The sequence below is a fragment of the Heterocephalus glaber genome, unplaced genomic scaffold, assembly GCF_053883595.1.
Source record: "Heterocephalus glaber isolate CG9 unplaced genomic scaffold, H.glaber_assembly_v1.0 deba00001497, whole genome shotgun sequence".
Taxonomy (NCBI): domain Eukaryota; kingdom Metazoa; phylum Chordata; class Mammalia; order Rodentia; family Bathyergidae; genus Heterocephalus; species Heterocephalus glaber.
In genome coordinates this window covers 38,122,814-38,147,641 of record NW_028258320.1, presented here as the reverse complement: position 1 = coordinate 38,147,641, position 24,828 = coordinate 38,122,814, and the positions used below count along the sequence as shown (strand labels likewise).

Genomic DNA, 24,828 nt, shown 5'->3' with positions numbered 1-24,828 from the left:
AGAAAGATTTCTTTTTTCCCTGTAGCCTCGCCAGTATTTGTTATTATTTGATTTCATGGTGTTAGCCATTTTTTTCTGGAGTAAGATGGCATCTGTGTTGTTTTCTTGGCTGATTTTTGAAAGATAATTATTTTTTGAGACAGGGTCTTGCTATATATTTCAGGCTGGCCTTGAATTCACTATGTAGCCCCAGCTGGCCTTGAAACTGTGGTGGTTCTTCTACCTCAGCCTCAACAGCGTTAGAATTACATACATGCATGTGCCACCATGCCTGGCTGAAAGATAAAATTTTGAGCACATATCTCCCAGCTATAGACTTACTTGATCTGTAGTTAGTGTTTTAAATTGGTACTAATGGAACATAACCACTATTTTATATTACATAATATGAACTTTAACAAGCTAAGTGTGGACTTATATGTCAAATTTATGATCTCATAAATATTCTGTAGTGATATGAGGACCCACCTTCTTCACATTGTGGGGATGGAAAACTATGGAGGATAATACAGTATTTGCAAAAAGGCTCATGTGGAAATTCTTTAAGGGAAAAGATGGTAAAATGATCAAGGTATTGATTGTCCATGCATATCTAATTCTGCAAACAACCCTTGACATAATTCAGCATTGGTTTCTCATAAGTTGCATTTTTCAGTTTGGAACAGAAAATGAGAAAGTGGAAGATATTAATGGTTTATAAGATGTTATTATCTATATTGAAGTAGAGCAGAACACGTTTTAAGTGCTAGAAGTAGCAGGCTGTTTTGCTTGGTTATACACTGCAAACTTCAATGGTGCTAAAGAAGCCACCCATTGAAGTTTGTGGAGAGCCTGAGGAATAAGCTGCCCCATTGGCCCTGTGTGTTTCAGTATGGCTGCACTGCACTACACTATGCCTGTAAAATGAAAAACCAGACTCTCATCCCTCTGCTCCTGGAGGCCCATGCAGACCCCATGATAAAGGACAAGGTAAGGCTCTTGACCCAGGTTCTGAGGTTCTCCTAGCAGCATAATTTACTTCTTATCTAGGTCTTGTATTGAAGCTAACTTGCCTCTCATTTGAATAAGAGTAAAACTGATTGTCCTCATCAAGCAATGAAATTATCCCATTACTTTTAGAACTGAGTGCCATTTAAAGATTTTTGTCAAGCCTGAGGTTTATATTTTGTTTTGTTTCTGTGCTAGGGATCTAACTTGGGGCTTTGGGCCTGTGCTTTACCAAGTAGCCATATCCCAGCCTTTACTGATTATTTGTGTTGACCTTTGACTCTATTGGAAGTAAATAACTATAATTTCTTTATCTCTTTAGCATGGTGAGAGCTCACTGGACATTGCACAGAGACTAAAATTTTCCCAGATTGAATTAATGCTAAGGAAAGCATCATAATCCTGTGACCTCACAAGTGGAGACACAGACAATGCTAAAGGACTGGATTCTGTTTCCATCTTAGACTGCTGGCCTGTGGGCCACCTAGCATGGATACCTCCATTATGAGATAATCATGGCTGCCATGGTTAATGTTTTTGAAGAGCCTTTATTTATAATGTTTTTTTACTCAATGGAGTTCACTATCACCATAATTGTTCATGGAAAACTATTAAACCTCTGTTAAAAATTGATATTTCAAATTCAGCCTCTCCTGAAGAAAAGGAGCAGAGTATCTGAGATTCTGTCTTTCCAGTTGTATTAGGCTTATAATGAATCAGTCTTGTTTACTTCATGCTGGGGAGAAAAATGTTCCTTTCAGGTCCCATTAAGTATGAAAAGGAGGAATCCAAGTCTGTACATTTGTATTGAATGATATGTATATGTGTGAAGTTCAGAGACTCCAATGTAAATATGCCTTTGATGAAACAACTTGAATAAAAACATATATCAATTGTTGAAGGTTGGTATGTTTATGCCATAGAAATTAGCAAACATCACAAAGCAAAGCTGTTTCTAGAAAGCCAGTTTACCAATGTACCCACTAGAAATTTTGGCATTAATTTACAAATAAAAGCTACCTTGGTTTCAACAGGACATGTAACTATCAAAATATATGTTCAAAAGTATCCTTATGGGGCTGGGGAAGAGTACATGCTTAGCATGTGCAGGGACCTGCATTTGATCCCCAGCACTGAAAATTAAAAGAAAAAAGTTACAATCTTCTTATAAATGCAACGTGGCTACTACATTTGCTAATTTTGTTGATTTTATTTTTCAATTTTTGTGTTTGTATAGTGCTCTGGATTGAACTCAGGGCCTTGCACATGCTAAAAGTGCACCACGGTAGTACTGAACCATACTTCCAGCCCCAATTATGTTTATTTTTATTGATAAAATTTATTGATAAATTTTATTGGTAAAATATAATAACTTATTGGGATAAAGTACTTCACAAAAGAGAGAAATACAACAATTATAATATAATTATGTAATAAAACAGAATCTGAATTATATTAAATAAGAAATGAATACCAAAATATTTATTTTACTTCCTTTACAAATGCTATAGAGTGGAAATATACTTTAAAACTTTGACTGGATTTTGAGAATCAAGACTAACCCAGTCATAGCTGTAGACATGAGCTAAATCATACTATATATGATAAGAGATATATTCGAAGAGTGAAAGATTTTCTATCCTTGAACAGAAAAAAGGTCTAAAAAAATTCAAATTTAGAAATGTTTATTGAACTATGTAATATCCTGAGGGAAATAGTACTATGTAGACATAGGTTCTGAAGTCTTTAAATGTCTCTAAATTATTTAAGATTCATTAGCAAAGTTCCTGTTGTGTCTAGGGCCAAAAAAAAAGTAAACTTCACACACAAGTGTACTTCAACAGTATACTTCAATACGCACCATTATACTTTTAGTAGTATACCTCTGACATACATAGTATACCTTTCACTTGATTTTAAAGTCGATTTTGCAAAAATAGTGGGGGCCAGGGATTTAGCTCAGTGGCACCGTGCTTGCCTTGCAAGCGCAAGGTCCTGAGCTCAATCCCTGGTACCACACACAAAAAAGAGAAAAGTACTTATATAATTTACAACTGTCAGTTTTGAAACTGTGAAAATTGAACAGTTTTCTAAAGAAATGAATCTAGATTTATGAATGAGTAGGGAGGATTGTCTAAGTGACTGTTACAATCAAAGGATAAAACATATGGTAATTTATTTCATTATGCTCCGACATCATAAAGTTTTCTCCCAAGATTTTAGTTTTTGGAGGTAGAAAATTGGGCCAGTATGTCTCCTAGCTACAGGCTATAAACTGTCAAACAAGCTTGGACTAGAGCTTAGGTACTGACATAACATAAACATGCTATGTGCAATGCATAACTTATGTATTGGAAAACTCATAAATATCCTACAAAATTATCTTCTCTGTGATCCAACTATAAAACTTGGCCCTATTCTGAGGATGTTTAACATATATTCATCTGTTCCACATATTGACTTTTTTTATTGTTGTTAAAGCACATTGGCCTTCCTGAGGTAGTATCCCGACTTTACCAGGAGGAAATGTCCAGCTCATTTTGTCAAGATCAACAATCCAGAGATTTATGACCTCAATGTCTGATACAACTTGTCATTTTACTTTACTCTTCCAAATCATGGCTTTAGAAAAAATAAATGTTTGAAGAGGGTTTATCCGAGTGATGTAGTAAATGTCTAGGTACTTTCTGGCTGTCAGGTGAAAAGTAACCTTCAAAATGGTTGAAGACATAATAGCCCAGGAAATCTATATTTATTATTACTGTAACTAACTGAAAAAAAAGTAAATCTGAGTTCTAGTGCCAAATGTGGAAATCTGAAGGAAAATATAACTGTATCTCTGCTCACCCTTTGATCTTTGATAGATATGGTATGTTTTCCCTTCTGGAAATCTTTAAAACCCTCCACTCTATTCCTGGTCCTAGCTCTATCTTCTATAACTTTGTTCCTAAGTCTTGTCAGTATCAGAAGTTTTACAGTGAGACCTTGCAGGTTTCCTGGGGAAGGTTGGCCTCCTCCTGCTTCATCAGGTGTATGATTTCATTGTACATCCGGTGAGGGGCATCCAGCCCCCAGATGAAGTCCACATGAGCCCACTCAGGAATATTCTTGTGATAGATGAGGTTGGTCACCTCAGAGAGCAATGTTTTCACATCTTCTGGATTTGAAAGCCAATCCTGACCTCCTGACCACATCGCTGTTGGCACTGTCATATCTCGAACATTGTACCTTAAAGGAGTTGGCTGGAGCAAAATAATAGTTTTAGCTCTAGATAACATGATAATATTTAAACTTCCCAAACTAATTTGTTTCAAATACACATAATACATAGTACATGTTTTGTAAAAAGTGCATGGTGGTGAGGTTAAAGCCACGCAGAACTCTTGAGTTTCTGTTCTAGTTCCTACTTTAAGGTAAAGTTACTTCAAATGATTGAATCTCAGTTCCTTCATCTGTAAAATGGGGATGATGTTGATAATAACTAACTCACTCAAGTATAAAAAACATGTAAATTACCTTTTTTAATTTTTTGTATGTGTGGTTCTGGGGAACAAACCAAGGGCTGTATACATGCTGAGCATGTGCTCTATCATGGAGCTACATTCCTATCACCTACCTGGTACTTTAAAAATTGAATAATGTTTAATTTTTCTTCCTACCATATATATTACAAGTAAATTACCTTTAAAAATAATGTCCCTGTAAGTGTAAGAGATAATTTCCTAAACATTTCATAGGGCAAGAATTACAGATATTTTGCAGAGAAAGGCGAGGGAACCTACTGGAAAGGCCCCTAGATCCTCACAGACATGCCCTGTGATCACAGCCAGCCCTTGGGGTGGGCCTGGATTGACTGCATCTCCAAAGACGTGGGCCATTCACACGTTGGCCTGACATCATCTAATTTTAACCAGAAGGGAGCAAAATTAAATACCTGCTCTATTCCCCATTTCTGCTCCCCTTAATCATCCACAAAGAGCTCATAGTCTTCTTAGATCCTGGCAACTCTCCTAGTCAAGCAGTACTGGAAGATTTGCCTATCTGGCTGACTCCTTGAGATTAACTTTCCATAGAATTAGCGAGGTTCATTTTTTTCTTTTAATCACAAAATCCACCAGGGAGCCTCGGCTCCAATGTTAGATGCCTGTCTTTGTCTTTGTGGCTTCCTAAGAATTTGGACTCATAGCCTTATTTAAATATGGAAGATTGGATTTACCTATGGAGTCAGTAATATTTTTTTCTCATCTTACAGATAAAAAGATTGAACTAAATGTCTTGTCTAGGTCTAAGTTGCCATGAGTCTATAACACTTTTTTATGTTTCTTCCCTTCCATTACCATTTTCTCCTGCCTACTCTGCATGGATCAGATTCTGTAGAGCTCTAAAGACATGCTATAGGAAAGAGTAAAAATGAATATATAAAGAAGTTTATACCTATGATTGAAAGTTTTCTATTCAGGTACAACCTCATAGTCTGTCCAACTTCCTAGCATTTTGTATCTAGGTTGATGTATGGCAGTGGATGTTAAGTATGATTTAAGTCTCTCAAGGAAAGATTATGCTGTATTTATTCTATAGCCTGTAGTTTTGCTTGTTTAACCAATATTTATTTACATTCACACACATACTAGTCAATAATTTTGGGGAAAGATCTTATACTTAAAAGAGCATATTTATCCAATTCTGGTTCTCTATATTTTATTTTAAATTTTATTCCATAGCACTGACTTCATATTTTAAAAGTAATAATGTTTTAACCTGTAAATCACAGATTCATTAAAAGTATAATCAGTAAGAATGTAAAGATTATTTAATCCAATAATTGTTTTAAATATAAAATGAGTCCTGATGGATTAAAGTAGCCTATAGTTGCATAGAAGCTTATAGTGTAGAGGCAAGATTAACCCAACAATACTCACTTGCTGTCTAATATTCTTATGGTGCCATGAATCAACCTCACTACCTCCATCCTTATTTGTCTGTTTTTTAAAAATAATCTTAAAGGATCTTTCTAGTACCCACTATAGATATACTCTTCCCTGGACTAAATTAATCTCATCTTGGACCTGAGATCCCCAGTTTCTTGCTCACAAGTTACCATCAGCAAAGAAGGCCTCTAATTTTGTTACAGAAGCATAGAGGCCTCTTGGCTAAGCTGTGGATCTTCCCATATTCAAATATAGTCAACCCAGGATTTTTATTTTCTGCTTGAATTCTTATATTTTATTCCCATCCCTAGAATAACCTATCACTGTGACTTCCCTCTCACACACTTGCAGAGGATCTATTTCCAATGGGTGGTATTTAACTTTCTTACATGATTGCCTTTCTCCAGATTCTTGGTCTCACTTCCCCAATCAAATGCTCGGAGTTCCCCAGAATTCACTGCCTACAGGAAGAAAAACATTTATGAAGTATTCAAAAGTGGTATTGGGTGGCAGAAATGTGCTACCACATATTCAGTTGTCAGGGAAGCAGAGAACAAAGCTCTCAGAGCTTCTTTTTCCCTCCTTGGGATAAGTCCAAAGGCATGAACCAGGAAGAAAACTGATGACAAAAACATGAACATCACACTGTCTACTCCAGGAAGTGCATCCTTGTGAATCCATACTTGGTACAATTCCAGAGGATATGATGAGAAAGTGCTCAATGGAACTGTGTCAAGTGGTGATCCTGGGAGAAAATGACCAAAATCTAATTCAATTTAGATTTGTTTTTTGTTTTGATCACACACACACACACACACACACACACACACACACAACTTTATCTCCTGGGATCACAAATAAAGTTTGCAGCACAAAGGACTCCTGTGAAATTGCTTTGGACAATTGGGGCAAACTTAGCATTATTTTTTTCCTACTTTCTTCTGCTGTTGGAGGAGCTGTAAAAGGGGAATATGGAAACATAACTTCCTCCAGGAACACTTTGAGGTGGCTACAGACAGAGAAAGGTCTCACTTGGGCTGTTTTACTTTTAGGACCCACTTTAAAGATGTCCTTAGGCCACTCTTGTTCTTCCCTCTCATCTCCTCAAAAGTTTCAATGATTGAGGTCAAGTTCACAGTTGATCAGATTGCATTTCATCTCAAAATAAACACAAAGCTCTGTACATCAAAAGGGTGTCCTTTGAGTATTTCAGACAAAATGTGCAAGGGCTCTTAGAAAAGACAACAAATTCAACATTCTTACCTGGCTCCAGTGCAGAATATTCTGCACAGATGTTCCAGCAGGAGAATGGGCAACATACACATTTGCTCGGCTCTGTAACAAAGCATGAGGGGGTCTGTGGGACACAGAAAGACTCACAAAATGTGCACTTTACCAAACCAAATCTCCAGGGTGTCAGACTATGAAATGGGAACACCATCAAATCCTCAGCAATTTTCTATGAAATAGTAATGTGCACATGAACAAAAATAAAAAGTCACTAAATGTATTCCTAGGCACCAGTATTTTTCATTTGAGAATAGCTTCTCATTAGATATCTGACTTATTTATTTAAAAATCTTTGCTACTTATATTTAGGATAAATTGAGGGTAACTCCCTGCTATATAATATTTAGGTGAGTTTGGGCAAGTTATTAACCCACTAAATCTTAGTTTACTAATATGTAAAGTAGGGATATTGATATGTTTTCAGTGTCTCATAGGCTTCTTATGAGATATAAATTAGCCTGGAACATAATAAATGCCTACCAAATGTTTTCTATAAGTCAAAGTATTAATAAAAAGGAAGAAATCCTAAGGAGTTAGAGCTATGTTCCCCCATCTGCCAGTCCTCACAGAGGTCACCCAGGTTGCAGAGAGATACATTGCCCAACGTGTCCCTCATTACTGGTGTGATCTGCATTAAATGACTGGTAGGTACAAGGGTATAAAGACCAGCCCTGCTTCTGATGTGGGACAGCTCTGAAGGGTCACCCCATCTTCACAATCATAGCTTTTTCCCTCTACCATATTCTGTTTCCTTTTCCTCCATTATCTCAAGAACAGAACTCCAAATCATTCTGTACATTAATGTTAACCTCCCTTTCAGAGTGTGCATCCCACAGAGCCCACCTGGGGACACTCAGCAACTCATAGCTGTGCCTAAGCCAAACTGAAGCTCCCAGACTTTCCATCAAAGAGCTTAAACTACAACCAAAGGGACCAGGTTGAAGGAAGAGCTGGATGACACCGACGAGTTTTCTCTGTTATCTACCAGGTTCTAATCTCTTTTTTCTTCTTTTAATTTACTATAGGCTTTCAGACCTCTTCCATCTATAATCTGTGATGTTAATATCTAGCAGTGTTTACCTTTCCAGTATCTCCTCGCAATTTGGAAACTAAACATTGCTGGGTGCACATCATTTCTCTAGATCTTCACTGGTCCCTTAAGGAGCAAGACTAGTAACTCCTGACTTAGTTAGGAACCTGGGAACTTACTTGGCTCTTACTTACCATGTTCATGTTGTTCGTGTTAAAGCCTCCCATAAGTAAGATGATATTGCTGCAAATCTGATCAAGAATCATCTGGCCACAAAGGTAAATAACAAACTGTCTGAAAAATCTGGTCTGGTACAGAAATTCTTGCTTTCCAAACAACCCCTGTGAAAATAAGATGTGAAGCAGCAGTCATTACAGTACAGTCTGGAAAACACTACTCTAACTTAAAAGTGTATGCTTTAGGAAACTAGGGTGCAAGACTTCTATCTATACACAAAATTTTCCAAGGTATCACATACCTTGATCATCATATCTGGCAACAACAAAAATTTGGTCCCAGGGCTTTTTGCATATTTAACAGTGGCTATAGGGGCCAAAGCAAAATACATTTTGATTTTTTGAGCCAGCTCTGGCATTGTGGAAAATGCAATAAAACCTGTAAGAGAAAAATATACCATCATAAATACTGAATATCATAGAACTCATAAAATAAATTTTACTTTTATCAAAATATTTTAATAATTATGTTTAAACAATGTCATAGCTCTTCTCCTACAAAATTATAAGCCCTTGATGTGTGAGGGGGTGAACCACAGCAAAAGCTCTTCTGTGTTTCCTATGATGCTTTCAAGTGGTAGGTCTCATTGATTAAATAAATTAATACAATCATATTTAAATTACTTAATACAATCATATTGACCTTGACAAAAAAATCTCATGACTTTGAGAGATAACTACACGGTAGACACTTTCTTTTTTAAAAAATTAATTTTATTGGTACATTTTAGGTATACAAAATAATGACATCATTGGAAATTTGCACCTTTACATAATCTCTCTTGGTTCTTATTTTTTTCCCCCATTCCCTTGCCCTCCCTATTTACAAAGACTTTGTTTCCATTTTCTCTTTTTCTCATATTAATTCTATTCCCTTCTTTCCTTTCCCCTACCCCTCCCACTTCCCCTTCCCCTTTGCCCCTTCTTTTCCTATTTCACGTTATCTATTATACCTATTAGTCCTTATTTACACTTTCAGTTTCTCACACTAGAGAAACTGTTCAGTATTTACACATGTGTGTCCTATTTATTTCACTTAAGAGTATGGCCTCAATGTGCATCCATTTTTCTATAAATGTCTCTATTTTCTTATTTTTAATGGGTAGTACTCCATTTTATTAAAAAAAACATTTTCTTTATCCAGTCTCCAGTTGATGGGCAATTGGGCTGCTTCTAAGTTTTAGCTATTACAAACTGTGCTGCTGTGAATATGGTGTACATATATCAATGTGGTATGATTTTTTTAATTCTTTGGGGAAGATACCCATCAGCGGAGTAGCTGGGTCAAATGGAACTTCCAGTCCTATTTCTTACAGGCATCTCCATACTGATTTCCACAGTGGTTGCACCAGTCTACACTCCCATCAGCAGTGGAGTAGGGTTCCTCTTTCCCCACATCCCCACCAGCATTTGTTATTGGTTGATTTCATGATACCAGCCATTCTTTCTGGAGTAAGGCAGAATCTGAGCATTGTTTTCATTCGCATCTCTCGAATGATCAGTGATGTTGAACATTTTTTCATATGTTTATTTGCTATTTCTACTTCTATGTGTGAGAAATGTCTGTTCATTACAGATGCCTATTTTCGGATTGGGTCTTTAAATTTGGGAGGTCTGATTTCTTTTAAGTTCTTTATAGATTCTAGATAGTAGACTTTTGCCTGAGGAATAGCAGGTGAAGAACTTTTCCCACATTATGGGTTGTCTCTTCACACTGTTGGTGGTTTCTCTTGCAGTGCAGAACATTTTTAAAAAGAAGAGATCCCACTTGTTGATTGTGCTAGTTCAGGGGCAACTGAGGTTTTGTTCATAAAATCTTTTCCTACACCAATGTCTTCAAGAGTTCTACCTAACCTCTGTTCCAACCAGTTCAGTGTTTCTGTTTTAATATTTAGATCTTTAATCCATTTTGATTTTAGTTTAGTGCATGGTGAGATACAGGTCCAGTTTTAATCTTTGGCAAGTTGAAACCCAATTTTTCCAGCATCATTTATTAAAGAGGCTATCTATCCTCCAGTGAGGCTGTTTGGCTCCTTTGTTGAAGATGAGGTGGCTGAGTGTGTCTGGAGTTGTTTCTGCATCTTCTAATCTGTTCCACTGGTCCTCAGGTCTGATTCTTTGCCAGTATCATGCTGGTTTTTTAATTTTTAATTTTTTTATTTTTGGTACCAGGGATTGAACTAGGGACTTGCGCTTACAAGGCAGGCGACAGAACCACTGAGCTAAATCCCTGGTCCAGTACCATGCTGTTTTTAATCACAATAGCTTTGTAGTATAGTTTCAAGTTGGGGTTGTGATACTCCCTGCCATGTCTCTGTTGCCTAGGATTGCTTTTGCTATTCTAGGTCTCTTCTTGTTCCAAATGAATTTTTAGATTTTTTTCTGAAGTATGCTGCTGGAATTTCAATTGGAATTGCATTGAATCTATATAGCAGTTTTGGAAGTATGGCCATTTTCAGTATGTTAATTCTTCCTACCCAGGAGCAAGGGATGTCTTTTCATTTTCTGATATCACATGGTAGACACCTTCTTGTGAACTTTTATGATTATCTCACTTAATTCTCAGAGTCTTGTCTACTTTGTTTTCTAAATAAAATTTTACTTTCAAGTGAAAGAAATTGAGAATTTAAAAAATTGCCTTATTTTGAAAGTATGCTCTGTACATGAGGGTAGCAGTGTTTTGGCTGGTTTTACTTCATTCCTAACTTTTCTGAAACACAAATCATAACACAGAGAAGGTGTTGACTAAACAGGTTTCAGTTCTTATTTCTTCCATAGATAGACTTGCTATGAGATACTAGTTATGTCAGTCTGTAACTCAGTCCCTCTACCTATAGATTTGAAACACAAATTCACCAGAATACTGCTGTTCAGGGAAGATATCAGTGGAGCCCATAGGAGAAAAGGGCTATCACATAAAGTCCGGGCATGGTGATTACACTTGAATTATCATGTACTGATTCTATTTTTCAAAAGACTGCATACTCTCAGTCTAGGCTGATATTTGGAGTTTGAGGGAAGGGGAAGGAGGGCTAAGCAGAGAAAAGCTAGAATCATATGACTTCTGACCAGTTCCCAGAAGGTAGGTGAATGCTGAGGAACACTGATTACTTCTCTGCTTTTTCCTACATCTGAGTAGACGTGCCTGCCACATGCAAAGGCAAGCCCACAAGTGACTCGTTAGGACCTCTTGCTCTCCCAGCTATAGCTTCAGAGTGGAAAGATTAAAAATACATAAATAGGACACACATGTGTAGATACCGAATAGTTTCTCTGGTGTGAGAGAACAGAAGTGCGGCAGGGGAAAGGAAAGAAGGAAAAGGAATAAATATGAGAAAAGGAAAAAATGGAAACAAAGTCTTTGTAAATAGGGAGGGTTGGAGGGGTTGAAGGGAGTGCAGGGAAATGGGGAAAAAATAGGAACCAAGATGTACTATGTAAAGGTATAAATTCCCAATGATAAATGTCATCATATTGTATACCTAAAATGTACCAATAAACTTAATGAATAAAAAAAAGAAAAAAAAGAAAGGTTAATAATACCTTAATTATATCCCAGCTTAATTCTGACCAGATTAAAATTTCCCTCAAATGTCAAGATCTGAGAACTCTATATAACACATCCCAGCAATATTTCCCTTCATGCAAAGCACACTAAAATTCTCCATATTAATAGCTCCATGGTTTATTGCCAGAAGACTCTTCTGCATTCCTTCCTTCCTCTCAAAACTCCATCTGGCCTTATCACTAGCACCTTTGTTTTCATATCAAGTTGAATAATTTACAATAGAAAAAAATATTTTTAATAGATTTCTGAGTATTAGGGTAAAAGCAGACTTACAACACCATAACCTTCTTTCTGTAAAGGGCATGGTGAGAACTAGTATCACTGAACTCATTAATGTTATATAAAATACAGAAATAAACATGTAAAAGTTAGACTTGTTTTATTCTTTAGAAAGCATCAGCAAAAAGGAGCCAACTGAAGGAATGGTCTGAGTCTCAACAGTCCTTGAACCATTAGAATTCCTGATTCATGATTCAATTTTATTTTTGACATAATAGCACTATGAGTAATGATCATAAGTGACTTCTAGGGAATTTTTATAGGAAAAGAGTCCTTGGTGACATGATTAATACCGAAAAAGGCTCCAATGAATTACATTATCCTCAATAGACACTGGCAGTCTCTACTTATATAAAACATTATGATTTATACAAAGATTGAAGTGGGAGAATTAAACAAAAATAATCAGTTATTCAGCTGGATTTACCTTCTTTGGAGACATGTTGATCTTGTGTGCTAAACTGCATGTGCTATTTGCTTTAATAAAGGTCATTTGCTAAAGGCTCCAGACTCATGTAGTTTAATCTTTGTGGTGAGTCTCAGCCTCTCTCCTCGGGATTCTTGCTGCTGGGGCTGAGTAACTTGCAGGAGTCCAACAATTTGTTATACTGTCTCCTAGAACATGTTGGACTTCCATGGACATTGGATTTTTCCCTGACAATCCTAGTTTCATTTCTGTTGCTATTCTTCAAAGCAAGTACTTTAAGTACATTATTTCCCCTACTTGCTTGAGGACAGAGCCTAAACCTGAGAAATTTCAGAAAGAGGGAAAGTGGCCACTGTAGTTCTAGGAGATAATGACTTAGTAAATGGCAAACTTATGGCTTGGTGTTAGTGTTTAATGATCACTATAAACTTTTACAGAAGCAAATTTCTTGGCAAGTCAGTACCCATGGCCAAGTCATGGCATGCTGAGGTCTCAGAAACCAAAGGGCTGGGACTAGTGCTCTGGTGTGTTGTTGGATTGAAGGGAACAAGAAGCACACTTTAGCTGAAAACTAGCTAAGATTGTCCCACTGTTGTTTTGAATTCACAATGCTTTTAGTATGACAACAGATTTTAAGGATAATCTACTTCTTTATTTTCGGGAAGATTTGTCATAATCATCTCCATTAATTCTGGAGGTGGTAGTAGTAAGACTCTTATAGGAATCAAGGAATATGTGTATATAATTCCTATTCAACTTATAGACCTCACTGTGTAGTGGTTATTCAGCAAGTGCTTTTAGTTCGTGAGTACAGGTCTTACTTAGCAGCCCCACTAACTACAATTTAAGCATCTGTAAAATAGAGTTACAAACCTTTAACCCATATTCTTGTGCAAAGATGAAGCAAAGTGATTCATTTATAATGACTGGCATTACTAGGTGCTCATAAAAACATTTATTATTATGAAGTTGGAATAATATAAATATGATATTAAACCACAGATAGCAAAGAATGCACAAAAATTAAAATGTTTACAAAACTATTTCCATATTCAGGAATATAGCCATATCCTGGTAACAACACAGCTGTGCTGCTTAAAGAATGCATATTTCTTCTAATAAGTGATTGCTCACTTTTCTTTTTATAATCCAGCCTTGACCTTTGACTCAGGGTTTAGTCTCAGGGCAAAAGAAAGAGCTCTTAGTCCCAGAGAGCTTCCTCCTTATGACACACTGTGTCTCTTAGGATTTTTCTTCCTCCTAATCCAAGCCATGCACACTTTTCCTATTGATTTTAGTCTGATACAGGGCCAGGAGAGCCACAGTCTCCATCCCCCACCAACCCAAGCTGTACCTGCAGGGGCCTCCATTTAATGTCTCTCATATATTTATTCAAAGCAAAAGGGCACCAGTGCATAATTCCAGAGATTGGCATTAGCAGGAAAAGACTCCATCACTTCTGCTTCTAATCACTTCTGCTTCTAATATGATGATAATGCTCTATTTATTGGTTATCTATTATGTCTATCATTCATTCATTCAGGGTATTTACTGAGTACATACACTCTACCAGAAACTTCTCTTACTGCTGTGCCTTTGACAAAATCCTTGCTTTTACAGATTTGACATACTTTATAATATGGAATAGTCCAGACAGTTGTAATACCTCTAAGAGAGGGTGATTATTCCCACTTTGTAGATGAGGAAACAGATTAGTGAGTTAAATAATTTACTCAAGGATATTTACCTAATGGATGGCAAAGATAATATTTGAATCCTCATCTGAGTCCAAGCTCATTCTGCCATACCACAGATCTCCCTCAATCCCTGTTTCTCTCAGATATTAGAGTCACTGGAGAGAAGAAAATCAGACCTGAGAGAAGCATGAGATTATTGGCACAGGAACAGTTGGTGCCTTGGGCTCACATTTCTTCAGAGCATACAAACCTGATTTCCTTTGAACCTACCCATGGTTGTGCCCTGTGAATAGCCGACATAGTAGATCTTTTCCTGGCCCGTTTTCTGCAAAATAAAGTTTATCACTGCAGGAAGGTCAAACCTAGCCATCTCATCATAACTACAAGGGGAAAAGACAAAGTTTTATGAAAAATTATAATCAGGTACAAACAGAACCACCTTCTTCCCAGGGTTTACAAATAAGTACGTGAAGTGCTGGCCCAGAAAACTTGTTACTATGCCCCTCACAACACTCAGGAAGGACCTGTTTCACAACTGAGATTCTTTGGTGCCCCTGGGGTCACTGGCTGTCAGCCAGCTACTGTTTGCTCCAGATGCTATCACAGAGTGATAATCGCCAGCAAGTATTGATTACACGGTCCACCTCCTAGTGGAGGGGTCCTCCTGCACTGTTGGCAGATGGTAAAGGGCCATAAAGATTTCTTTATGGGAAAATATTAAGCAGGAATCCTTCTCTGATCAAATGTATCCAGAGCAGATTGTTATCAATAGATAATTTAAGTAAAAAACATGAAAAACTTTTTGTAAGGCCATGAGAGATATTAGTCAAATTGATAGTTTTCTTTCTTTTAAAAACTGCTGCCTGGTCTCATTTCTTTCTGGAGGTATCAGCCCTTGTCACCACTCATGGAAGAGTTAGTCTCAGGCTAACCACCTACAAGGAAATGGATCTACACATCTCTTGGTCCAGTCTCAATCACTGAATGTCAACTACCATTCACATCTCATTAGTCACATCCAAACTTCAATGTGGGGAACCCAATATTCCCTGTACTTCCGCCAAGGAATCACTAGCTAATTGGCAAAATTGGGGAATATCATATTAGGATATTGATGACACAAACAAAATAATTTATCCAATTACTTGAAGCTCTAATTCTTTACCCACTTCTTCCAAAGGCATTCATGCCCACTTTGATCTCATGATTTTCATATACCTAAAAGCCCAGAACTCATCTTGATCAATAGAGAGGGTCTTGTGTTTCCGAGACCAGGTGTTTCCCCTGCTGTTCCCCATCCACACATCGAAACCAGCATCTGCCAGGATGAAGCCCAGGCTGTTGTTAGGCAGGTTGGAAATCCAGTTGCTGGCATCGCCAAGCAGACCATGCTGCAGTAACACCACTGGCCTGGAACCTGCAGACATGAGGGATGTTCAACTGTATGATTTGTCCTTCTCCTTTCTGTTATTTTGTAACCTGCAAGGGCTTTTGAGTCAGGCAAACCTACAATCAAATCTTGATTCAGCCATTTGCTAGCTGGATTATCTTGACCAATTACTTCACATTTTTGTATCTTAATTTCCTCATCAGTGGTGAAATCTGATTTTTCTTCTGACTTTAAAACATCCGAAGTAACAGCACAATGCTTGGCAAAGAAACAATTCATAACAATTCAGCTTTCATTGTTCTTGTATAATTATTATTAGGGAACTTGTCTAGCATCCTCAGAAAGTGTTAGAGGTAGTCCAGTAGAGAGTATACTATCATGATTAAGATCAGATAGATAGATACCTTAATATAATGTCTGTTCATATATACACACATATATAAAATGATGTAATGATTAAAGGTCCTTCATGTTAAAAGGACCTATATACCAGATTGAAAGGAATTCCTTTCAGTACAGGAAATTTTGATCATCAAAATAAAATTACAGTACAATTAGAGTTGTGAACTTTCACAGATACAAATAGACATCCAATTACAAACACTCATAGATGCAAACAAATGGAGAAGCTCCTGTGTCTGTTGGACATTGTCACAGTTGTGCCACTGTGTGCTCACTGTACAGTGCGGTAGTGTACAGTGCTCAATCGGAGCCCAACATGTCTGGAAGCAAGAGGAAAAGCAGTGGTGAAGTGCAGGGGACTTCTGGGAAGCACAAACCAATACCCATGGAAACAAAGGTGAAAATTATTGAGAGAATGGACCAATGCAAAAAGATGGTAGATGTTGCTCCACAATCTCCCACCTCCCTTTCTCCTCCAGATAGTAACTCTTTGCTTGTCAGTTCACTCCATGCATCCCCTAGATGTCAGTTGTTGTACTGTACTGTACCACTATTTTAGGTAACTGTAAAAGTAAAAATAATTTATGTACAGTATTTTTGTATGGTTGGTATTTTATGCTTTACATTTTATATTTGTATCAAAGGTGTATAAGACTCACTTTGTCAGACTTACCAACAAATGTGACTTACGAACATTCCCCTGGACTCGAACTCATTCTAAATTAGTAATTTACTGTAATGCACTATAACCCATTGAATACTCTAAGACTGAAGTTAAAGGAGAGCTGTAGGAACAATATCAACCACTAGATAGGACTATCCCACACTGACAGCATTAAAAGGCTGATTCCTTTAATCCCAAACTTCTTGACAATGCTACTTGACAATAAGAAAATAGTAAATCAGCAGGATATAAGAAAACAAAGCTTGATTAGTGAATAGAGGCTACAGGTAACCCTGGTACTTAGCAACTGCTGCATTTACTCAACTCCTGGGAAGAGCCATGCCTTATGTACCTGCCCCAGGGATTTAAGGTTTAGTGAAATATTTTCTCTCCATTCCCAGTCTACTCACTTATTATACAAAATTAATTGATTGTTTGATTGAATGATTCATTTATTCATTCTACAAATACAGTATTTGGTAGCACCAATAATATGCTCAGCACTCTTTTGGCTACTGTATATAACCCAGAACAAAAATAGATGAAGTCCCTACTCCTGTTGAGTTTCCACTCTGGTAGGCCACAGACAGACAATAAACTAACAAGTAAGCATTTATCACATCAGGTTCTGTCAAGTGCTATAAGGATAAGAAAGCAGGGTCAGGGGCCAGATATCAATAGGTGACAAGAGGTTGCTTTTTTTTTTTTTAGTAGAGTGATCAGGGAAAAAAAGCTGGGCAAGCTGCATTGGTGTCTGATGGAAGAGTGGTCCAAAGACAGAACTGTGAGTTCAAAGGCACTGAGCTGGAAACATGCTGGGCAGGTAGCAGCTAGTGTAAAAAACAGGTTGATTTAAAAAAGCTACATGAGTACAAACTGAAATAATATTGAATCCTGAATCTTCTTTATGCAAAAGGCCAATAGCATTTACCCAGTACTTTTTGTTATAGTTAAGAACATGAGCCACAGTGTCAAGCAGATCTGGATTTGAGTGCAACATATTGGCAAGCACTAGCACAGACATTCTGGACCAGTTACATAACCACTGTGAGTGGCAACATCCTAGGGTTACTGTGAAAATAAAATGGGGCTAATGAAAATAAAGCACTTAATATTGCACTTGGAATATAGAAATAACACAAGAAATTCTACTACCTGTATGCATGAAAGAGAATGTAGCTGCTGCTACAAACAAGGCACTACAGAATTAAAAAGGTTAGGGCCAAGTGGAAATGGGAGATGAACAGACTTTAATTAGTAATGAAAATGAATTTTTAGAAGCCAGTATTCACTGAGAATCTTACATATTTAAAGATGGAATTACAAAACCATTTAAAATGTATCAAACATTTAAAATGTGCACATGGAGCCTGGTTCTTTAAAAGTCGTTAGTGAAAAGTGAGCCAATGCCTTAAATATTTAAAGTATTCTTTGGATGAGGAGTACAGTGTGCAGTGGTGAGGATCAGATGCTGAACTGGTGTTTGCATTCTTCATGAGCAGGCCTTGGTGGGTGTGTTCAAGGGATCACTGGTGAATATTCTAGAACACTGGTATGTATTTATATAATATGTAGGAGAAGTTTTGGAAAAGGTTAAGTGGTATAAGGGGTCAAGAGGTGGATTTTTTCATGAAGTTATTTTGTAGTGTTGGGGATTGAAGCCAGAAACTCACACATGTTAAGCACATTTTCTACCACTGAATTTCCTAGCCCCCTCCAACCAGAAGGTGTTTTTTGAAAAGCAAATGTTTGAGCTAATTCATGGGTGGAGTAGGGTAGTGGTTATTGGGATTATAGGGGAACCTACTCCATTCTTTGACCTGACCAATAAATCCCAGTTTTCACTAAGAATTAAACTCTATTCTACACACTGAAATTATACAAAAGTCATGGCTGTAGGAAAACTGCTGTGCTAGGGTGACACTGGGTAAATCATACCTTTCCTCTTAGGTTGTGCTAGGCCTTGAGGAATTCTGTTAACAGAAAGGATATACCCATCTTCAGTTGTAACTTCATACTCCTCACAGGGATAGCCTTTATGTTGAATGATTTCACTCTATGGAAAAAGCACAATTTCTTTTGAGTTCAGCTCTGTATGGCTATATTCTTAGCAATATAAAAGTAAGCATAGATTCCTTGATGCTGTAAGACATAGATGAGAAAGTCCTTGCTTTTCCCCAACTAATTGTGTTATCTTAGAAAAACCAGCCAACCAATCCACCCCATTCCTCACTTCTTTTGTAATGGTGCTGGTAATTGAACCTAGGATCCTAATATAGCCAGCAGGACTCCTTTTCCAGGACAACTTACTGGAGTCCCTGGGCCACGCCTTCCCTAAGACACTTTCAATTCTAAAATAGACTAAAGAAAAGAGATTCTTAATAGTTTTAGATTAAAGCTCCCTCAGTGAATTTGAGGAGAAACATGAAAATGGATACAAGTGTGGGCACACAAAAACATTTGCATATAATTTCAGGCATTTCACATTCATTGTTGGCTATATATGACCCTTTGGTTAAAAATCTCTACTACATGTAGTTGACACCTGTAGAAACTCTTTGAAAAAAAGGAAGTTGCTGAGTTCACCTAAGCATCATCACAGTTCTTGCACACTGTCTTCATCCAGAGAAGGAAGGAACTGTTATTATCAGAGCCTGCTGATAAGAGCAAGGGAGAAGAAACCCAGGTGCCAAATATTTAGTGTAGAATACAGGGCAATAGAGCACAGTCATTAAGAGGAAATCCCTCAGGTCTCATGGCTGCCACTGTAAATAACTAAGAAACTAAGTCTCATGGAATTAGTGTACCTGTGTGCATGTGTGTATGTGTGTGGGATCGTTGCATACTTAACTTTAAATAAATTTCAACAAGCATCAGAATTACTTACAGAGCTTGCTAAAGCACAAATTGCTGGACTCTAATCTCAAATTTTCTGACATAGTAGATCTGGTGGACCTGAAGGCGGACCATTTCTAACAAATTGCCCGGTGAAGCTGATTCTCCTGACCCAGGGACTATTCTCCAGGACTCACTGTTGTGGACTACTTGGAGATGACTTGGGTGACAAGATAAATATACCAAACTCAAGAATTGAGGGCCTCCAACAGATGTTATTTCGAGGTTCTATGTAATCTGTCAAGTGAGGGTTGGAGGATGTGAATGAGGAAGGAGTAAAGGAATTCTGAGCAAGGAGCACTAAGCAGGCAGGGCCTTAAGGAGAAAGGAGACGTTGAGTTGAACCTTGAGGATTAAATAGGAGTTAACCAAGAGATCCAAACAGGAGGGGATTAGAGGCATAGACATTCCAGAAAAAACTACAGCTTCAGTGAACATTGTCTAAGGATAGTCAACAGACTATATTTGGCAGAACAATTTATGCAGGATAATAGCAGTTCATAAATTTATAGGCATAAAAATATATTCTAAAGGGTAAGATATTGCTTATGCACTTGCAAGTTTGTGCAACCATATATATTGTAAAACTATGAATATTTAACTCAAGTTTTTTTTTTAATTTACACTTTACAGTTGTATTTAATGTTTAACTTTCAAGCTGGGTGTGGTGGCACACATCTATAAACCTAGCACTCCAAGGCCAGCCTGCACTACATAATGAGACTCTGTCTCACTCCCCCCACAGCCTCTAAAACAAAAGAAGTTTAACTTTCAATCCCATCATCCACCCTTGAAAATTTAACTTAGGGAAAAGGAGACATAGATATGTATTTAAACACATCTGTATGGATGTGTTATTTACAGTAGTAAAAAATTCTGTGGGAGATTGATTAAATAGATACTACGGTGGATGCTGAGAAGCTCCACCCAGATGCCGTTCAGGGAAGGACTTGTGCTGTCTAAAGGGGACGCTGTCAGCTGTCACCCCTTGAGAAGGGCCTCAGTTGTGAGGAAGCACGGCCCCCAAGGTCACGTCCACGACCAATGACTGCTTTGTTTGGGGTATGAGACTGGTTATCTCGGCCCAGCTTTGCAAACTCTGAAGGGCTCTTCTTGCTGCACAGCTCTCACAGGGTTGGCTGAGGCTGGCCTTGAGAGGCAAGTATCACAACTAGCCTTGTTCCTATACCAGTTTCTGCTTCTTTCGTGGTTCTCTCATGGCGGCGCTCTCTCCTCCCTCCTCACCCTCTCTCCTCCTTCTCTCCACTCCTTCCAGACAGACAGGAAGAGGTCTGGCTCTATTGCTCAGCCTGGTCTTGAGCCTCAGCCTCTCAGCAGCTGGGACTACAGGCATGCACCACCAGGCTCTGAAGGTTCTCCTTGATAAACGTTCTGCATATGAGTCCTGCCATATAGTCTGTCTGATCCCCAGGGAATCCAACCTGGAACAAGTATAAACTCCCCAAAATGGAACATAACCTGGGAAGCTGAAATGATATTCTTAGGTTAAGACTTTGGGAAATTGTTCATGGTATGTATTGTTACGTAGAAAAAATTGGAAAACAGTAAATTATGCATAGCATTCTCTTTGTATTTGAAAACCAAAAAAATTCATAGATTTAAAAGAACAAGAGTGTGCATATGAGAAAATTATGAGTGATTAGTTCTGCGTATAGAGTATATTAGTGATTATGGTCCTCTGCGTTTTTCTCCTATTTTTCTATAATGAACACACATTACTATGGTAATCAGAAAAAACCAATTTAAAAGTCAACTAACCCTAACCTACCTTTTGCTCTTAGTGTACAGCAAACCCTTAGCTGCCCCAGTTACCTCACATATTGACCCCTTTGCCACCACAGTCTCTTATTCATCCTTCAGAGCTTAGGCTAAGCTCCCTTCAAAAGTACTTTCCTATGCTTCTCAGCTTAGTTCCTCCCATTCATGTTTTCTTCTTTCATCTCATTACTATTGTTACCAGTAATTGATTATTTGTCTTTCCTGCTTGGTTGTGAGTTTCATTAAGCCAGGACTTCTGAGGATTTTTACATCTTTCTGTGGCTTCATAGCACTGCATCAGTGGTCTGCTATGTGTTCAATAAGCACCTGTTAAAAATATACATGAATGAAGCCACCTGTATACCAGAGGATAGGGTAGACTATATAATCCATGTATATCAGTACACAGAGTCAAAACCAATTCTGGCTGTGTGTTGAATCGACATTAATAATTATATGAATATTCTAGTTCCCTTGCCTGGTATAATTTCTCAGTAACAGAGCCCAAATCAATGGCTTTTTGTGGTTGTTGTTGCTGTTGTTGGTTGAGTTAGTCTCCCTAAATTTCCCACATAGGCCTTGAACTTGCAATCCTTCTGCATCAGCCCCCCCAAGTAGCTGGAATCACAGCCATTTCCCCTATGTCCAGCTTTCAATAGATTTTAGTCTTGTGAAACTTGTCCTGAAATCTCAAAGTGTATAGGTGTTCAGTCTACCCAGTTGGTGGGGCTAGGAAAGTTGTCTTTGCACTTAAAGAGACTCCCTCCACCCCAGAATCAGAGGAACATGTATAGGACATTCTCAGGGCCAGAAATGTGACTTTTAAGGGTGGTAACAGCCTGGTAGCTTTCTGGATTAACCATTAGTCAATAATTTGAATGGTCAGAAGAAACCCAATATTTAGAAAAATTCAGAATATTTCTATTCCTGTTTTAGAAGCCAATGGCTTCGATAAAAAGAGTCCTAAACTTAAAGAAATTGGGCTGGGGTTGTAGTTCAGTGGTGGAACCTAGTATTCAGGAGGCCCTGGCTTCTATTCATAGTAACACAAACAGCCAAACAAAACCTTCCTCCTGTGAGGTATTAGGTAAGTACAGGGAGCATGGACTTAGCACGCAACTGCTTTTCTCATCACACCTCTTCTGCTCAGCTGGGAGGGTTTGTTGCATGGTGATTATAATTTTAGGCTTTGTGTTTAGGCAAGCCTGAATTTAAATTGTAGTTCCACCACGTACCAGCCTGGGACCTTGTTTAACTTGCTTAACCTCTTTAATCCTAGTTACTTAATTTGAAAAATGTAGATGATCATATCTTCTGCACAGGGCAGAGAGGATGAAATGAAATAGTATCTATGCAGATTTTATCACAATGTTTACTATGGGATAAGTGTTACTATACATGACCATTATGAAAAGCCAACTTAAAACTGGAAAGTAAGTCCTACCACCCACCAATAAAAATCGTTTGGGAGACCTACAGAGATGTATCGTCATTCATACATTTTACTCATAGAAGGTCTTCTTCAGCACTCAGTATCATTGAGCAGATCAGAATGGCTGCAGATAACACTAATGGTGGGTACACCGAAAGCAAGAAGTCAAAGTTGATACTTTTATAATATAAGAGAAAGTAGGAAAAGAGGAAAAATACAGACAAAATGGAAATAATCAAGAATCTTAAATTGGCCCCAAATACCTCAATTATTTCTTTGCTCATAGGATGAACCTAAGAGTTCAAAGAATAATTAAATGGTGTTTGAAACTCAAAAGGATTAAATCATTCACCCAGATTTACTTGATTTGTTTGAAGAGCCTCAAGATCTACTAACCCCCAGATTGGCATTTCTTCAGTCTAGTGTGATACTTCATTAGGATACTCTCCTAGGATGAATCACCACCATAGAAAAATGTAATATACAATGCAGATATGAACATTAACATTTAAGGCACTTCACATCCCCATAATGTTATGAAAACCTCAACTTACAATATTCATGAATGCTTCGGGGTCCACAGCTTTAGTTGGCAAATGTCCTGAGTTCACATTTCCTTGAAGCAGATACGCCACCAGAATCAGAAGCCACATCTCCACTCTGTGAGAAACAATCCAGGCTGTTGACAGGATTTCTGACATGGTCCAATATCTGCATTTATTTTTCCCTGACAATATAATAACTACATCTAAAGTCAGAAGGATCTGTAGGTTTAAAACTTGCTTATATATTTTCTAGCTTCAATTTCTTCCCTCAATTCTGAAGCAAATTAAGTAAGTTTAGTTGGTAGCAATGGAAGAATACCAAGCAAGCTGAAAACTTTGCTCTTGATGTCTCAATACCATCAAGCTCCGCCTGCTTCTCTGTCACAGTCACAAAATTATAATCACCAATCCCTCAACTTCTAGGTGTGTAAAGCTTTCTTTGATGCAACTCGGAGATTAACACATATGAGACAGCCCACAAACCCTTGTTCTTCCCCACCAGTAATAAGGATCATAGGAAGCATCTTCCTCCTACTCCTCCCTACTTTTCATATTTCTTTGATGAGTAGAAAGATATGAAGTCTGCAGAAAACATGATGAGTGCTTATAGTCTGATTCTGTAGCTTCAGTGATCATTGTCTTTTGGTTGAAGAACAAAAGTAGTCAAAATGACTTTTATTTAAAATGCCCCAACTTTAAGATTTTTTTTTTATTTTTAGGGATGATTAGGCATATTATTTAGCCCATTCCATATGTTTAAATAGATATATATGATATTAATTTTGGTTTGTAATCACTAATTTCTAGAAGATTGGCACCTAATAATTAAATCATCTGCAATAACTAAAATAATGAGTTTCAGCCTAGTTATTTTCATAAACTAAATGTCCCAGTTCAATTGTCTGTGGTGCAATATGAGCTATTACCTGGTCTATTAATAACTGAGCAGGCCAGAAAGGAAGATTTATCTGTCATTTTAAATAAAAAAATGTTTTGGAAGTTAATAAAAAAAATACTAATTGAAATATTTTTCTACTTTTGTAGTAGCTCCTCATAGCTGAGCTTTCAGCAGCCACAGCACACTGAGTTCCAGAGTTGGGGAATGCGTGGGTGAAGAAGCAGAAGCTGGAACCGGAAAGGCGAGTAGATGAGTGGTGTCTGCCCGTGTGACTCAGCCTCTCCACACAGGGCTGGCTGGGTAGTGTGAAGAGGCAGCCCTGCACCCTTACCTGGGCCAATGTGGAGTCTGGTCTTGCCCACCACTGCTGACTGCATGCTC

General features: G+C 37.8%; 2 protein-coding genes across 3 annotated transcripts in view; one reads left to right on the top strand and one right to left on the bottom strand.

The window, feature by feature from the left end:
- The window catches only part of Ankrd22 (ankyrin repeat domain 22), a 35,860-nt gene extending 33,979 nt beyond the window's left edge, over nucleotides 1-1,881 (top strand). Inside the window, exons 5-6 of the mRNA XM_004858366.4 lie at nucleotides 871-969; nucleotides 1,310-1,881. Of these exons, the coding sequence (XP_004858423.2) occupies nucleotides 871-969; nucleotides 1,310-1,387 (177 nt within the window). The 3' untranslated portion in view covers nucleotides 1,388-1,881. The remainder of the gene's footprint in view (nucleotides 1-870; nucleotides 970-1,309) is intronic.
- A 380-nt stretch (nucleotides 1,882-2,261) lies between these two features.
- On the bottom strand, nucleotides 2,262-23,949 carry Lipm (lipase family member M). 2 transcript variants are annotated; one of them, XM_087184878.1, is made up of 10 exons: nucleotides 23,559-23,693; nucleotides 21,772-21,899; nucleotides 18,837-18,954; nucleotides 15,661-15,859; nucleotides 14,713-14,822; nucleotides 8,714-8,850; nucleotides 8,430-8,576; nucleotides 7,179-7,250; nucleotides 6,305-6,376; nucleotides 2,262-4,229 (listed from the first exon to the last, which is right to left on the bottom strand). In XM_087184878.1, the coding sequence occupies exons 2-10, from the start codon at nucleotides 21,868-21,870 to the stop codon at nucleotides 3,960-3,962; spliced, it is 1,224 nt and encodes a 407-aa protein (XP_087041004.1). In that variant the 5' UTR covers nucleotides 21,871-21,899; nucleotides 23,559-23,693; the 3' UTR covers nucleotides 2,262-3,959. The 2 variants fall into 2 exon arrangements, with proteins under 2 accessions (XP_087041004.1, XP_004858422.1); XM_004858365.3 differs by lacking the exon at nucleotides 21,772-21,899 and having other exon boundaries at nucleotides 23,559-23,949.
- Nucleotides 23,950-24,828: the final 879 nt, after the last annotated feature.

Excerpts from the sequence above, each read along its gene's own strand:
- Lipm (XM_004858365.3), bottom strand. The coding sequence starts at position 23,705 with ATGTCAGAAATCCTGTCAACAGCCTGGATTGTTTCTCACAGAGTGGAG. Across the intron at positions 14,823-15,660 it reads GATGAGTTCTGGGCTTTTAG|TTATGATGAGATGGCTAGGT; the intron begins GTATATGAAAAT and ends TTCCCCTTGTAG. Across the intron at positions 8,851-14,712 it reads TTCACAGGGCACAACCATGG|GTTTTATTGCATTTTCCACA; the intron begins GTAGGTTCAAAG and ends TTTCTCTTACAG.